Source organism: Antechinus flavipes, chromosome 4, assembly GCF_016432865.1.
Source record: "Antechinus flavipes isolate AdamAnt ecotype Samford, QLD, Australia chromosome 4, AdamAnt_v2, whole genome shotgun sequence".
Taxonomy (NCBI): Eukaryota; Metazoa; Chordata; class Mammalia; order Dasyuromorphia; family Dasyuridae; genus Antechinus; species Antechinus flavipes.
The window spans coordinates 210,243,865-210,257,841 of record NC_067401.1 but is presented as its reverse complement, the minus strand read 5'-3'; the positions used below and the strand labels follow the sequence as shown (position 1 = coordinate 210,257,841).

Below are 13,977 nucleotides of genomic sequence, written 5' to 3'. Positions count from 1 at the left end.
AAAAGATAAAAGTTGAATGACTTGACCAGAATATGTTACGTAGCAAGTGTCTGATATTGGATTTGGGTTTAAGCTTTTCTTACTACAAATCCCAGGCCCTATCCCCTATACCAGCTAACTGCCTCCATTTAGGTCCCTGGTCATCTTTGGCTTAAGGAAAGTAATTACACTGATTCCATAAATCATTACACACTATATAAATGTGAATAGATATTATTATTATTTCTTTAGATATAATACAATGCAGTAGGAAAAATTCTGGATCAGCATCTAACATAGTGACTGTGACAATGGATGTAGACGTGTGCACATAAACGTGTGTATATACTGTGTGACACATGTGTATCATGTATTCATGCTAAATCATGTGACCAAGCATTTGTATGTTGTTGAGCATGTGTGGGTTGTATGCACTCATGTGACATGTGGATGTTTGTGTTTGCTGAGGAGAAGGGCATGGGATCCATAATCAAACCTGTGATTTCACTGATGTAAGTAAATCCTGGTGAAAAATCAGGTTTTCCTGATCCAAAGCTCAATTCTCTATCTACTCTCAAAAGACATCTAAATCTACCTTTAGAGTCTACAACTATAGGCCAAATTAGAATTATTTCTTTTTTTCCTAGTGGGAAAAAGATTGCTCATCAACACAACTTCAGAAAATAGTTTGAGAATCCTGCCCTTATGTTAGGCTCATGTATTTAGAATTAGAAGGGATTATAGAGGTCAGTGAATCTAACCCTGAGCCCCAGAGGGATTAAGTCATTTGCACAGGCTCACATTAGTTGTGTCAAAGGCAGAATCTGAATCTAGGTCCACCTGGCCCCTCATTCCCTGCCTCTCAAGTTCCTCGCTCCTAGCTTAGGAAAAATGCCAAGGATCCCTCCTGTCTGTGTTTGGATGTAAACAAAAAGTCAGAAGGACTCCTGCTGGCTTCCACAGAAGCCTGCTGGCACAGTCCCTTTGATGGATCACTCTCTGGCACCTGGGGGGTAAACTCTTTGACCAAATGGGGGCTCCTGGGGCTTGGTTGAGGGGATGAAGGAGGCCATAGCAAACTGTCTGTTAAGCTGAGATACTTGACCAGAATTAGTTCAGTGTCCGACAGAATGCTTATCAGGGTTTTTCTCCCTAATTCTAACTCAGCTTCAATTATGAAAACAGATTTATTTCTGTCTCATCCCTTCCGGCCCATCATTCCCATGGCTCCCTGTCTGTGTCTGTAATCCTGAACTGTCTGGCTGGTTAATCCCCTGTTGTCACAGTTTGGTGCTGGTGGGGTTGGTTCTGAAAAGTATTTTAGCATCAGAGCAATTGCAAAGAACCCACACGGGACTGTGAGCTAATTGAATATGGGACAAACTAAGGAGAAGATTATATCTTTGCAGAGGAGGAGTCACAAAAAGAGGTTCCCCTCTTTAGACTTAGAAAGAATCAAGGGCAAGGAAAAGAAGCAATGGGAAAAAGTTGTAAGAGTTTCGATTGTGGACACAAAGGTCCTGGATTCAAATTCCAGCTCAGTTATCTCCTAGTTCACTTTGTCTCTCTAAGTTTCCTCATCAGTAAAATGAAAGGGATAAAACTAAATGGCCATTAAAGGTCTAAATGTTATGATCTTAAAATCATGAAGTGACCTTTGTGACCTTGGGCACTTGCCATTTTCCTAGACCTGAGTTTTCTTTTCTGCATGGAAGACTGGACTAGATCACCACCAAATTCCCTACCAGTTCTAACTCTATGAACCTGGGATTCCAAGATCCTGTGAGACTTTAACAAGTAAGCTGGTTCACTTTCTCTGGTCTGTTTCTTACTCTGTAAAATGAAGAGTTGAATAAGTTCTCTTGCATGGCCATTTTCAGCTTTAAAATCTATAAACCCTTTGATCTAGCTTGGAAAAATCACATTATTTCATTGATTTCAATTTCTGAATCTGTAAAATGAGGCAAGTGGATGAGAAAAATTCTAAGATTCTCTCCAACTCTTTGATCATATGGAATAATGCTGGACTGCTCAGGAACCTGCTCTCTAAGATTAAATGCAAAATTATGTTTATGTGTATATATGGTGCCTGGGTGTGATCTGGAGGATTTAGTGCTTGAAAATATCACATATATTACCCTGAGAGGGGTGGAGGAGAGAGACAGAGACAGAGACAGAGACAGAGAAAGAGTGAAACAGAGAGATAGATAGAGAAAGAGAAAGACAGATACACACAGAGAGAGAAGGAAAAAGAGAGAGACAGAAAAGTGGGGAGTGTGTGTGTGTGTGTGTATGTGTTTAAGAATCAGCAGAAGTAGGTGTTCTGTGGTGAAGAGATAATAGATTAACAGGTGCTGAGTCGGCCTGAGTTCCCCGCAGCTGTAAAGAGAGTTGGCTCTCAGCAAAATTGAGAAGGATGCAGAGTTTGTCTTTGGTACCTTTCCACTACTCCTGCATCCTGTAAGGTACCTTCTGTCTCTAAATCTATGATTCTATAATCCTCTTATGTAAGATTGTGCTAGTATAATATTTAACAACCAGCTTTCAAAATAAAATACACTCTACATAGTTTTAAATTTGGTCTGTATTATTAACATTTTCTTAATCCCTTTCTTAAGTCTCAACAATCTATAAAACAATAAATCAAGCCCTGATTTGTAGCATTTGCCCATTGTCTGAGGTGCAAATATTATTGTTGAGTCATTTCAGGATCTTCATGTCCCCCTTTGGGTTTGTTTGTTTGTTTTTTGGCAAAGATACTAGAATGGTTTGCCATTTCCTTTTCCAGTGCATCCATTTTGTCAATTAGTACAAGTTTAATTGACTTACTCACAGTCACATAGCTAGGAAGTATCTGAGGTTGGATTTGAACTTAGGTGCTCCCGAGTCCAGACCTAGTGCTCCATCTACTGACCTACACCTGTCTTATCTGTGATATTAGTTACCTACAAATCTGAGAGGCCTGACTAGGGCCTTTATATCTTTATACAAGAGCATGTTAGAGTCAACTCATATCCCCTTTGGAGATCGGAGTGTTAAATATACAGTGTGAGCATTTACATCTCAGAAATTAGGAAAAGCTCTAAATCAGAGTTTATTGTTTTGTTTATTGTCCAGAATTAAGGAAGGATATATGTTCACAATACAGATTAAGCTTAAAAGTAGATTGTGGCAAATTTTTTTTCTTTTTTAGGTAAGCTGGTTGTTAATTATTTAGCAGTACACTCCTGCCCTTAGATGACCAGGAAGCTGCAACTGGGAAGCCAGTCAATTAAGTCCTGGGGGCAATTTTGACTTCTTTTAGGTAAACTTATGTTATGTGTAGAAGGAAAGAAGCTTCAACAGGAAAAAAAAAATTGATCCTGTTATGCCCAGTATCTAATACAGTTCCGTCATTTCACAATAAGGTAATTGTACCTTGAGTCAATTGTGATTGACTCAAGACCATGTCATGAGTTAGCAGCAGAACTAAAATCCAAGGTTCTTGAATCTTAGTCAAATGATAAGTCCTTTAGGCTAAAATCTCCTCTTAGTCAGAAAACATTTATTAAGTACCAGTTTTTGTGAGCCAGGCTTTGTACTAAGCTTTAGGGTTGCAAAGAAGGGCAAAAAAAAGTCCCTGTTCTCAAGGAGTCCTCCAGTCCAATGATAAGTTCATTACACTAAAATCCCTTCTCAGTCAATAAACATTTATGAAGGACTTACTTCGTGGGAGGTTCTGTGCTAGATTTGGGGGCTAAACAGGGCAGAAAACAGTTCCAGATCAGAAAGAACTTCTAGTCCAATAATAATAATGATTACACTGAAATCCCCTCTCAGTCAAAAGACATTTATTAAGCAACTACTATATGCCAGGCTTTATGCTGAGCTCTGGGATAACAAAGGCATAAAACAGTCCCTGCTCTCAATGAGCTCAAAATCAGATGCAGAAGACCATAAGAAAGCAAGTGTGTACAAAAATGATATAGATAACATAGATTAGGACTAGAGGGAAGAAACTATGGTTAAGAGGAAATGATTGTTTCTATGAGCAGATATGCCAAGATGCTAAAAGCTGATAATGAATGAAGAAAATAGTTTGATCCCTGAAGATTCTTGCACAAGTATGGCAAAGAAAAGGAAATATATACATATATATACACATAATTTGGGTTTATTTGTTTTTGGCTTTTTATCTGACCTATGATTAAGCATTCTTAGTGAAGAACTATACCTATTCTACAGCTTGCAGCCTTAGAGAATTGCCTGGAATTACTGGCGACTTGCTTAGTTTACACAAATAATTTACATAGGAAGCAGAGTTATTCCTGAATGAGAAGCTCTTTGCTCTCTTATAATTTCGTGTTGCCTCAGCATCACATCTTTAAAAAAAATGATGGCAATGAAATAATATAAATGATATTGAATATAAAAATGAAATAAAACAATGGTATCAATTAATCAACAAACAAATAATTAGTGCTGCTTCTGAGACTGTAAGGTCTCGATGATCCTTGATGCACAGTGGTCAGAGAGAGATTTCGCATGACATTTTCTAGACAAATAATGTCAGAACTATAGCTAGTTTGGGCTAGCCTTATGCATCAACAGAAGAAATAAGTGCCCACTCAGCTTAAATTCAGAGGTCCTGGGAAACTGTCTTCTTCCCTCAGTATTTCTACATTTTCCTTTTGATGCCTAAAAGTCCAGTATTAAATTTAGATTTCCTTTGACCTCTGATAAAAATAACTCCCAGAGTAAGCTTTTCCTATTATCTATATCTTAATATGAAAGAATTTATGAGTCTGCCTTCTCCAATCCTTCTTCCCTCCAAGCAACAGCTAAAGTAATCTTCCTAAAGGATAGTTTTGACTATGCAACTCTTCTGCTCATTAACCTTCAGAGGCTCCCTATTGCCTAGGATAAAATAACGACTCCTTATCTTGGCAGAAGGATCCTTTGACAACTGGGTTCTCTGACTTTGCATTATTACACATTATTGCTTTTCAGTCATTCTGTATTCCAGTCAAACCAAACTAAATGTTCTGCATTCCACACTTTGCTTAGATTGACCCATATGCCTGGAATGCTCACTCCCTTCACTTCTGAATCTTAGAATTCCTAGCTGGCCACTCTTTCTGGGAAGCTTTATTTAACTCTCTTAGTTCTCGGTGCTCACTCCTCAAACTATCAGGAATATATAGTATTTATCTGTTTTATCTTGTATGACTCATAATGACACAATGTTATGCAAGTTAAATATTGGGACTTCCTGATATTAACATTAGACACTTTTTAAAACTTAGAATTGTACTAAGATTTTGGGGATACCCTATATATTTTCATATTCAAATTACTTTTCTCCCCAGTTAGACCTAAATTATGCCTTTTCAATCAACTTATGAACAAGCATTTTTAAAGCCTACTACATGTCAGACAATGTCAGATACTGGTCAAACAGACATCAGGACATTTAAATTCTAAAGGAGGAGAAAAGCACATACAAAGTCAATTCAGGGTCTTTTGGCAGAGGATGAGGATGTAGAGGAAGGGGGAAGCATTAGTAACTGAGGGAATAAGGAAAAAGTCTCGTGTAAAGATGGATTTTTTATTTGAACTTTGGAGAAAATTGGGGATTCTAAGAAGTAGAGGTGAGGAGGGAATGCATTCTGGGCCAAAACAACAGACTTTTCAAAGGCATGGAGGTGAGAAATGGGATATTTTCTGTAAGACACATAAAGTCAGTTTGACTTGTCTGTATAGTATGAAGAGGGGTGTTAATAAGTCTGGAAAGGTTGCTAGATTGAAGACAAGCTATCAAGAGCTTTGCTTGTGACACAGAAGATTTTGTATGTGCTCCTAATCTTTTTAAGGAGCCACTAGAGTTTATTAGGGATAGGGGAAAAGAAGGTAGTCAGACTTTTAGAAAAATCATTTTTTCAACTGTGTGGAGAATGCATTGGAGAAGAAAGAGTAGTAGTCAAAATGAAGAGAATGAAACTTAAAAAAGAGAAGGTGGCTGCTGGAGATAAGTGGCAACAAGAAATGTTACTTCTTCATATCTCCTATAAGCCAGTCACAGCACCCTACCAACATAAAAGTTTCAAAATACATTTACTGTTTGCCTGATGGATTAACTTTGATACATATGATTCCTTGAACATTGAATGTTCAAAAGTTACTCAAAAAAGTCAGAAAACAAGGATGACAACAAAAGAAATATAATTGAAATGTCCTAATTATTTGAACAAGGATAGCAGAAATATCCCTGTTTTCCATTTTTTTCTCTTCTTCATCTCTACTTCCTATTCCCCTAAGGAGAAGTAGGATATGCCAGGAGTATTGATTTGGAATTGGTAAAATCCTTAGTAGCCATTTAGTCCAACCTCTTTATTTCTGAGATGAGGAAATCAAAGCCTAGAAAGATTAGATGTCCTGCCCAAGTGACACTTGTAAGTAATACTTGAATGTAAATTTAAATCTGGATCTTTATACTTATATTCAAGTCCAATCCAATTAGGCAGCTGGGGCCCAATGTATAATCAACTTGAAGGCAGAAAGGCCTGGATTTAAATCTTATATGGCATCTTATCATTTTGGGACAGCTAAGTGGTACAATAGGAAGAGCACTTGGGCTGAAGTCAGGAAACATGAATTCAAATATAACCTTCTGGGATCTTGGGCAAGTTATTTAACCACAGTTTACCTCAGTTTCTTCAGCTGAAAATGGAGATAAAATAGCACTTACATTCGATTTCTTTTAACATTTTGAGGATAATATTTTAAAATTTTAAAATATTATATATATAATTATTTTTTAACTTTTAAAAATTGCTTAGTACAATGCCTAGCACATGATAGGCAATATAGAAATGCTTATTTACATCCATTTCCCAGCGTCACATATTTCATTTTGGTTCTCGGCAAAATCAAGATCCTAGCCTCCCTTGTCAATTAATCTCTCTCAGCTTCTCAGCATCTGTCCAATGTCATCCCATAATATATATATATATATATATATATATATATATATATATATATGAATTGTGTGTTTCACTTTAGGATTTGAATAGTGATAGATATATATCTATATCTAGATACATAACTATCTTATATATGTCAACCACTATTCAACCTTAAAATTTTATATATATATGTGTGTGTGTGTGTGTGTGTGTGTGAATATATATATATACACACACACATATATATATACATATATATATGATACTAGGATAATACTTAGCATTTTCATAGCACTTTAAGGTTTGAATAGCGATAGATTAGATAAATATCAAAATAAAGCTATCATACATGTAATAGTGGTTTACATATATTGATCACCATTCAAACCTTGAAATTTTATATATATATATAAATACTAGAATACTACCTAGCATTTAAATGCTAGATATTTTCACTGAACCACATTTCTATAATTCTTTCATGAGTTCTAGTGATTAAATAATAAATTTCATTGTTTCAGTGATTTCTGATTTTTTGTGACCCTATTGTAGGTTTTCTTAGCAAAGAAACAAGTGGTTTGCCATTTCCTTCTCTGGCTCCTTTTACAAATGAGGAAACTGAGACAAAGAGGGTTAAATGACTTGCCGAGGCTCTTATACATATATGTCTGAGGCCAGAATGAACTCAGGTTCTCCTGACTCCAGGTTCAGAGCTCTATCCACTGTGCCATCAAGCTGTCCCCCAAATGATAAATAATATTTTGTAATTATCAGCCTATTTTCCCACCCAAGCCAATGGGATAGAGATCACTATAGGTAAAAAAAAAAAAAAAGCTATTAGAGTATTAAAGAATTAGAGGCTATAAGGTGTCATAGAAAGAGCACTGGATTAGGAAATGTCATCTGGTTCTGTTTTGAATTCACTGTGTGACTTTGGAGGAGTCATTTCACTTTTTGGTATTTATTTACTTTTATGTAAAATGAGAAGGGTGATGAGCTCAAGAATGATTCCCAATGTCTCCTCCAACTAGAAAGTGCTCAAATACTTGATGAATGCTAATGGAATTTTTATAATTAAAGCTTCAAAGAAAGCCAATTCTCAATGTCTCCTCTGATGACCCTTGCTGGTCAGTGTCATCTCTTTCAAGGACCAGGAGAAAGGGATGCCTGTGGCCAGAGGAAAAAAAGACAGAGCCAGGTCCCACGTACTGCTCCTTCCAATATGTTTTTCCCATTCAATCCTAGCCTCTTTTCTCCCTACCCCACAAAGAGAAATAGATACATGTTTTGCTTGCAATCTCCTGCACATGGCCCATTTTTAGTCAGAGTGACCTTGGTGATTGCTTGGACGTCTGAACATAGAAGAGAGTTTTCAGAGTCCCCAGCTTGCCCTGACACTTCTCTGAGAGCATTTAGCCAACCTGTAATTATCTTCTCCTCCTCTCGGGCTGTCTAAGTGACTGATGGCCAGCCATGTGCAGCCCCTTTAAGGATGGAGTTCCATTCTTCTCATACACTGCATGCATTCAGATGCACAGGACATGTGCGCTTGGCTGATGGGCATCAGGCAATTAACATAAGTCCAGCTATCTTCCAAATGCCTCAACTTGATGCTGGGATTGCAGTGGGAGGGGGGAGGTGGCCAGGGAAATCTGCAAACCTTCACCTCACGATGCTTAACTGCAGAATTATTTCTCCCAACAGAGCAGAACCTCTGATGTCAATATCCTTCCCCCCCCCTTTTTTTTTGCAAACATAAGCACTCGGCAGAAACAACAGCTATGACTCAGTTCCCAGTGAACGTTGCCCGAATTGATTTAGTCCAAGTTCAGATTTAGCACATAATCATGTTCAATTTGCTCCACTGCACTGCCTGGAGATAAAAGGCTTGTGGAGGGGGAGAAAAAAAAAGTAGATTTAGCTTATGTCAGTCTTTGTGGTGATGTCATTGCCATGCGAGAGGGACGAGGGCTGTTTCTCAGCTGTGTCTGTTCAGTTGCAAGGGTATACCAGGCAGAGGCAGCTCTGGGTACTCTGAGTCCCTGACTCCTGGCTCCAAGAAGAACACATAACTGCCCACTTTTCAGTGGAGATTTTTAATTGGAGGCTTTTCACATAACTGAAAACTCCAAAGCTGCTGAGTTCTATTTTTTTCTTTTTTAAATACAAAGAGTGGGGAATGCCAGCCCAGAGCATGGACTGTGATGTCTCCACTCTGGTTGCCTGTGTGGTGGATGTGGAGATTTTTACCAACCAAGAGGTTAAGGTATGCACTTGCACCCTTCTTCTTTTCCTCCTTTATTCTTCTCTTTCTCTTTTTCTTTCCCTTCTTCCTCCTTCCCTTTTCTTTCTCTTCTTCATTCTTCCTCTCTTTCCCTTCCCCCTTCTCTTTTTCCTCTTTCCATTCCTTCTCATTTCTTTCTTCTTCCTTCTCTTCTTCCTCTTTCCTTTTGTCTTTTCTGTTCTTCCTCCTTTTCTTCCTCTTCTTCCCCTCCTTCTACTTCATCCCCCTTCTCTTCCTTTCTTCCCTTCCTTTACCTTCTCTTTTTCTCCTCTTTCCCCACTTACTTCTCTTTCTTCTTTTTTTGGTTATCATTGGTACTGCTTTGAAAAGCTTTTTAACTTAAGGAAATAAGAGTTTGTTTAGTAGTTTAAAAACAGAGGAGAGATGTGATAGTGGTCTGCCTAAGAAACACATTCAATACCTAAGTATCTGAACTACATCAAGTTAGATGTGATGATGCTCTCCGAACCTTTTTTTTTTCTTTTTCTTTTTATCCAGGAAAAAGCAGCAGCCTTTGATTATCTTCTCAATATTGTATGAGCTCTTTTCATGATAGCTACATATTAATTTCCTCCCCTTTTATCTGTCAATTTAAAAAAATTAGTGAAATCTTAGTTCTAAGTGAAGCTAGAATCTGAAATGGTTAAAGAAAACGTGCCCAGCAAACATCAAGCCCAAGATGGTCCAATGTGATGACAGAACAGCTCGCTTGTCATTTATTCCATTTAAATGTTTTGGGAGATAATCCTTAAGTTGAGCAAACACAGAGTAGCTCCATGGGGCAGTTATAATCTTCACAGTCCTTCCTAAAACAAACAAACAAAAACAAATCAAGTTCTACATCATTTATCTAGGAGTTCCTTAAAGGTAAAGAACAGGTTATTTTGTGACTAAATAGCTGCCTACAAAAAAAGTTTGAGTAGTTCAGACACAAATAGAGTAAGGTGGAAAAATCAGAACCAGTTTTTTTTTACATTTAACATTCTTTGCTGGTGCTTACTGATTGCTTCAGTTGTAGTCTAATTGTCATGGATAATTGTACTCTGATGAAATCAATTATCTTCAGCATTCGGTTTTCTTTGATGGAAAGAATCCACTTTTATGGCAAAGGAAATTATAATTATTCTTCTTATATAGGACTAAGACAGCTAAGCTTCACAATGAGCAAAATAGCATCTTCTTTAAAACATTGATAAAGAAGGATACTTTGACAACAACAAAATAATCAAAAGTTGTTGGATAATCATTAGGAGGAAGAAAGGGAGAATTGAATTGCATCATTTCCCCCCAAAGCTTCAATCTTTATTTAAAGAGAAGAGTTAATTTCTTTGTTGCTATGTATGCAGGTGAGACACAGCATCTTATGGACAAGTGCTTGTAAATTATCAGCAGGAGGCCATGTCACTCAAGCATGTAATTTGTCCAACATAACTGCTTCAAAATACTTTTGAACTGGAGTCAACGGTTAAGTTGGTCACACCTGCATATTTTTACACAAGCATCATGGAGAGTTTCCAGTGTCTATTCTACAAAATAGTACCAATAATTCAGAGCCCATTTTAAATTCCAGTAGTCTGTGCAAAAGAAATGCTTATTTTAATGTTGATTGAGTTGAATTGAATCATGTGCACTGATTTAGATATGCATGTGAGCCCAATCAGCATTTCACATACCATTTCTAGAAAATGCCTCCTTTCTGAGAGCTCTGTCCATCATCATGGTGTGAAATGAATGTAGATAGTAGGAATAATGAAAGAGTTGTTATGTCTTCCAGGAAATATTGGTGCAGAGAGATGTATAATTACAATCGTAAAGGAAAAGCCAGCATTATGTCTAACAGCCATAGACAATGCATTGCCAATTTTCCATGTGACATGGGAAGGTCATTGAATAGCTCTGGAATTTTTCCCATATGTTTTTCTGAAATATGGTCACAGGAATTCACATTATGAGCATTAACATCATTAGTTGCCGAGCCTATACTATATACAGGACACAATTGAAGAATACAGAGGAGGATAAGGTATAATTTTATTTTCCAAGAGATTACATTTTAGTTGATCAAACAAAATAAACATTTGCATGAAAAAATAACACCCTAACCCTAGCCTTCTGCAGACCTACATAGAAGTTTTGTTTTTACCTTTATAATATATTTTTTATTATTATTCTGTTTTACATTCTTTTATACATATACGGAATCATAGAACATGGGCTGGGTGTGCCCACACAACTTGAACATATTCTGTTATTACCTAGATATTCTGCCTCCTACAAATTTATAAAATCTATGAAGACATAACCTACATTTTATTTATATTGGTAACATCTAACTCCATGACAGACACTTAATACAAATGTCTGTTGAATCAGTCAGCAAGGATTTACTAAGCACCTACCATGTGCCAGGTACTGTGAATTGAACTGCAGGATGAATGAATGAATGAGAACATGTATTAGATGTTTACTAAGCAGATGGTATAGAAATAAGGATTATAAGAGTTCAGATAATTTCAGAGGATATGAGATCATTTCTAGCTAGAGAAGTTGGAGTAAGCTTCTTGAAAGGTATTAGGTAGATCTGATTTTTATAAGCAAAGAGGGAGGGTGTTCTACTCAGTAGCAAAGTGGAAAAGCTAAGGATCATTGGATGAAGAGTGAGTAGATCAGTCTGGGTGAAGCAGAGTGTTCACCTAAGTAAGACTCATTGTGCATGATATAGGCTGGAGTCAGATGGGAGAAGATCTTGTACAGCTTGCTTTCCAAAAAGCCTCCAGCTAGAGATTGACATTCCATTTCACTCCACCCCAAGGATCTGTAATGCTACAAGGGATTTGTTTTTGTTTATCCAATCTATAGAGTTGATAGATCAATGGCATTTGCTAGATGATGGCATTTCCTCCTTGCAGAACATCATGCTCATTTGCGTTAAATCTGATAGCCTTTCCTTACAAATAAACGAAAACTGTCCTCTAACCTCAGACACTTACTTTTAAAAAAAATTCTCTTTGTGTTTATGCTCAGCTTTGCATTTTTTAATGCTTTTGTGGGAAAATATAGCAATGTAGATAGAGATGCCATACATATACTTGAAAGTCAGCAGGTAATGGCAATGTTACCTTGCTGTTGATAAAATAAATTAAATTATGTTGAAATAAATTAAATTAACACAACTAAATTAATACAATTTAAATGCATTTAAATTACAGTTCACAAAGAAAAATTTCAGAAAGGATACTCCTTCCCTTCCTTTGTCTAGACCTATGATTTCATTTGGGATAGGTAGCTCCTGGGAAGGAAACCCATCCACTGCCACCTCCTATATCTATACCTGTTAATAGCCATTCTATAATTTATTTATGGAATATAGGATAAGTATTCTATAATTTATTTATCTATAAATTATTTAGATATTTTAATAATTATTAAATAATTTATCTTGCTCTTTCCTCTACTACATATTTCTCTTACTCTAGTTTTGAGGGGGGAAAATAATTCCCTTCTCTCCTTTTTAGTAAAATGTAAGCTCTTTGAAAGCAGAGGCTCCTTTTATCTTTGTCTTTATATTCTCAGTGCCTAGCACAATGCCTGACATATAATAGGTACTTAATAATAATTAATAAATATTCATTAAATTCATTTAAATATGAAAAATGCCATGGATTTTAGGAGGCTAGGTTCCACTGGAAAGCTTGTTTATCCCTGATCAAGAATTACAAGCAACAGCTTCCTATTGTCTTTTACACTCCTCCTCTCCACAATATCTATGATCTACTACCTTGAATTCCCTGAAGAAAGATACAGTTATTGTTTCTCTCCTTTTCTCTCCTCCCTCCCCACTATTTGATATGGGTTATATATGTGCAATCACACAAAACATATTTCACCCCCCCAAAAAAAAAAAACATGAAATGAAGTGAAAGATAGTATGTTATCATTCTGCATTCAGACTCCATTAATTCTTCTTTGGAGGTAGATAGCTTAAGTCATTCACAGCTGTTCATCTTACTGCTACTGTGTATTCTCCTGGTTCTGCTCACTTCTCTTTGCATCAGTTCGTGTAAATTCAGGTTTTTCAAAGTTATTCTGCTCATCATTGGAGAATGAAATTCTGATGAAATAGACATTGATTATTTTGATGCAGAAGAATAATTTGTCTGTACAGGGAACTCAATGATCAGTTTGTATTTTATAATGACATGGTCAGAAGCAGCAAGGACAGGAAATAGCAGATTGGCATAAATGATGGCATAATAGTTAGCAGAAATGCTCAAGCATAGAATAGGCTGAAGCATTTAATTCCCCCCCTCCCCCCCACCAAACAAAAGAGTTTTTTTATTTTGTTGAGGACAAGAAGAAAATTAAAGACATGATCACTGCTGGCCATGAATGAGATGATGATAAAGGATGATGAAGAGAAGTTTAAATTACTCCATTTCTATTGTTACAGTTTTCTATATAAAGAACAGTAACAGTCTTCAACTGATCTTACACTTGAGAGGAAGTAGTTAGAAGTGAATTAAAGCATGAAATACGTGATAAGAAGGCAAAGGAGCATGTAACTGCCCTCAAGTTCGAGTCACCAGACTAAAAATAGCATTTGCATATATTAAAAGAGTACTTAGATGTAATTGTTAAGCTACTGGTAGTGATCTTTGGAAAAATGAAGGAGATATTCTTATGTGGTACTTTTCTATAGAGACTAAAAGAAATTCTTCAAGACTGAAGATAGGAAAATACAGTTATCCCTTCCACATCACAGGGATTAGG

At 36.6% G+C, this 13,977-nt stretch overlaps 1 protein-coding gene across 2 annotated transcripts in view; it reads left to right on the top strand.

Moving 5' to 3' along the window:
* Nucleotides 1-13,977, top strand: part of RCAN2 (regulator of calcineurin 2) — a 333,788-nt gene that overhangs the window by 175,071 nt on the left and 144,740 nt on the right. Inside the window, exon 1 of one of the 2 annotated variants that reach the window (XM_051997090.1) lies at nt 8,820-9,189. The exons of the other annotated variant lie outside the window; for it this stretch is intronic. Within the exon in view, the coding sequence (XP_051853050.1) occupies nt 9,103-9,189 (87 nt within the window). The 5' untranslated portion in view covers nt 8,820-9,102. Of the gene's footprint in view, nt 1-8,819; nt 9,190-13,977 lie in introns of those variants that run through there. 2 annotated transcript variants of the gene reach the window in all.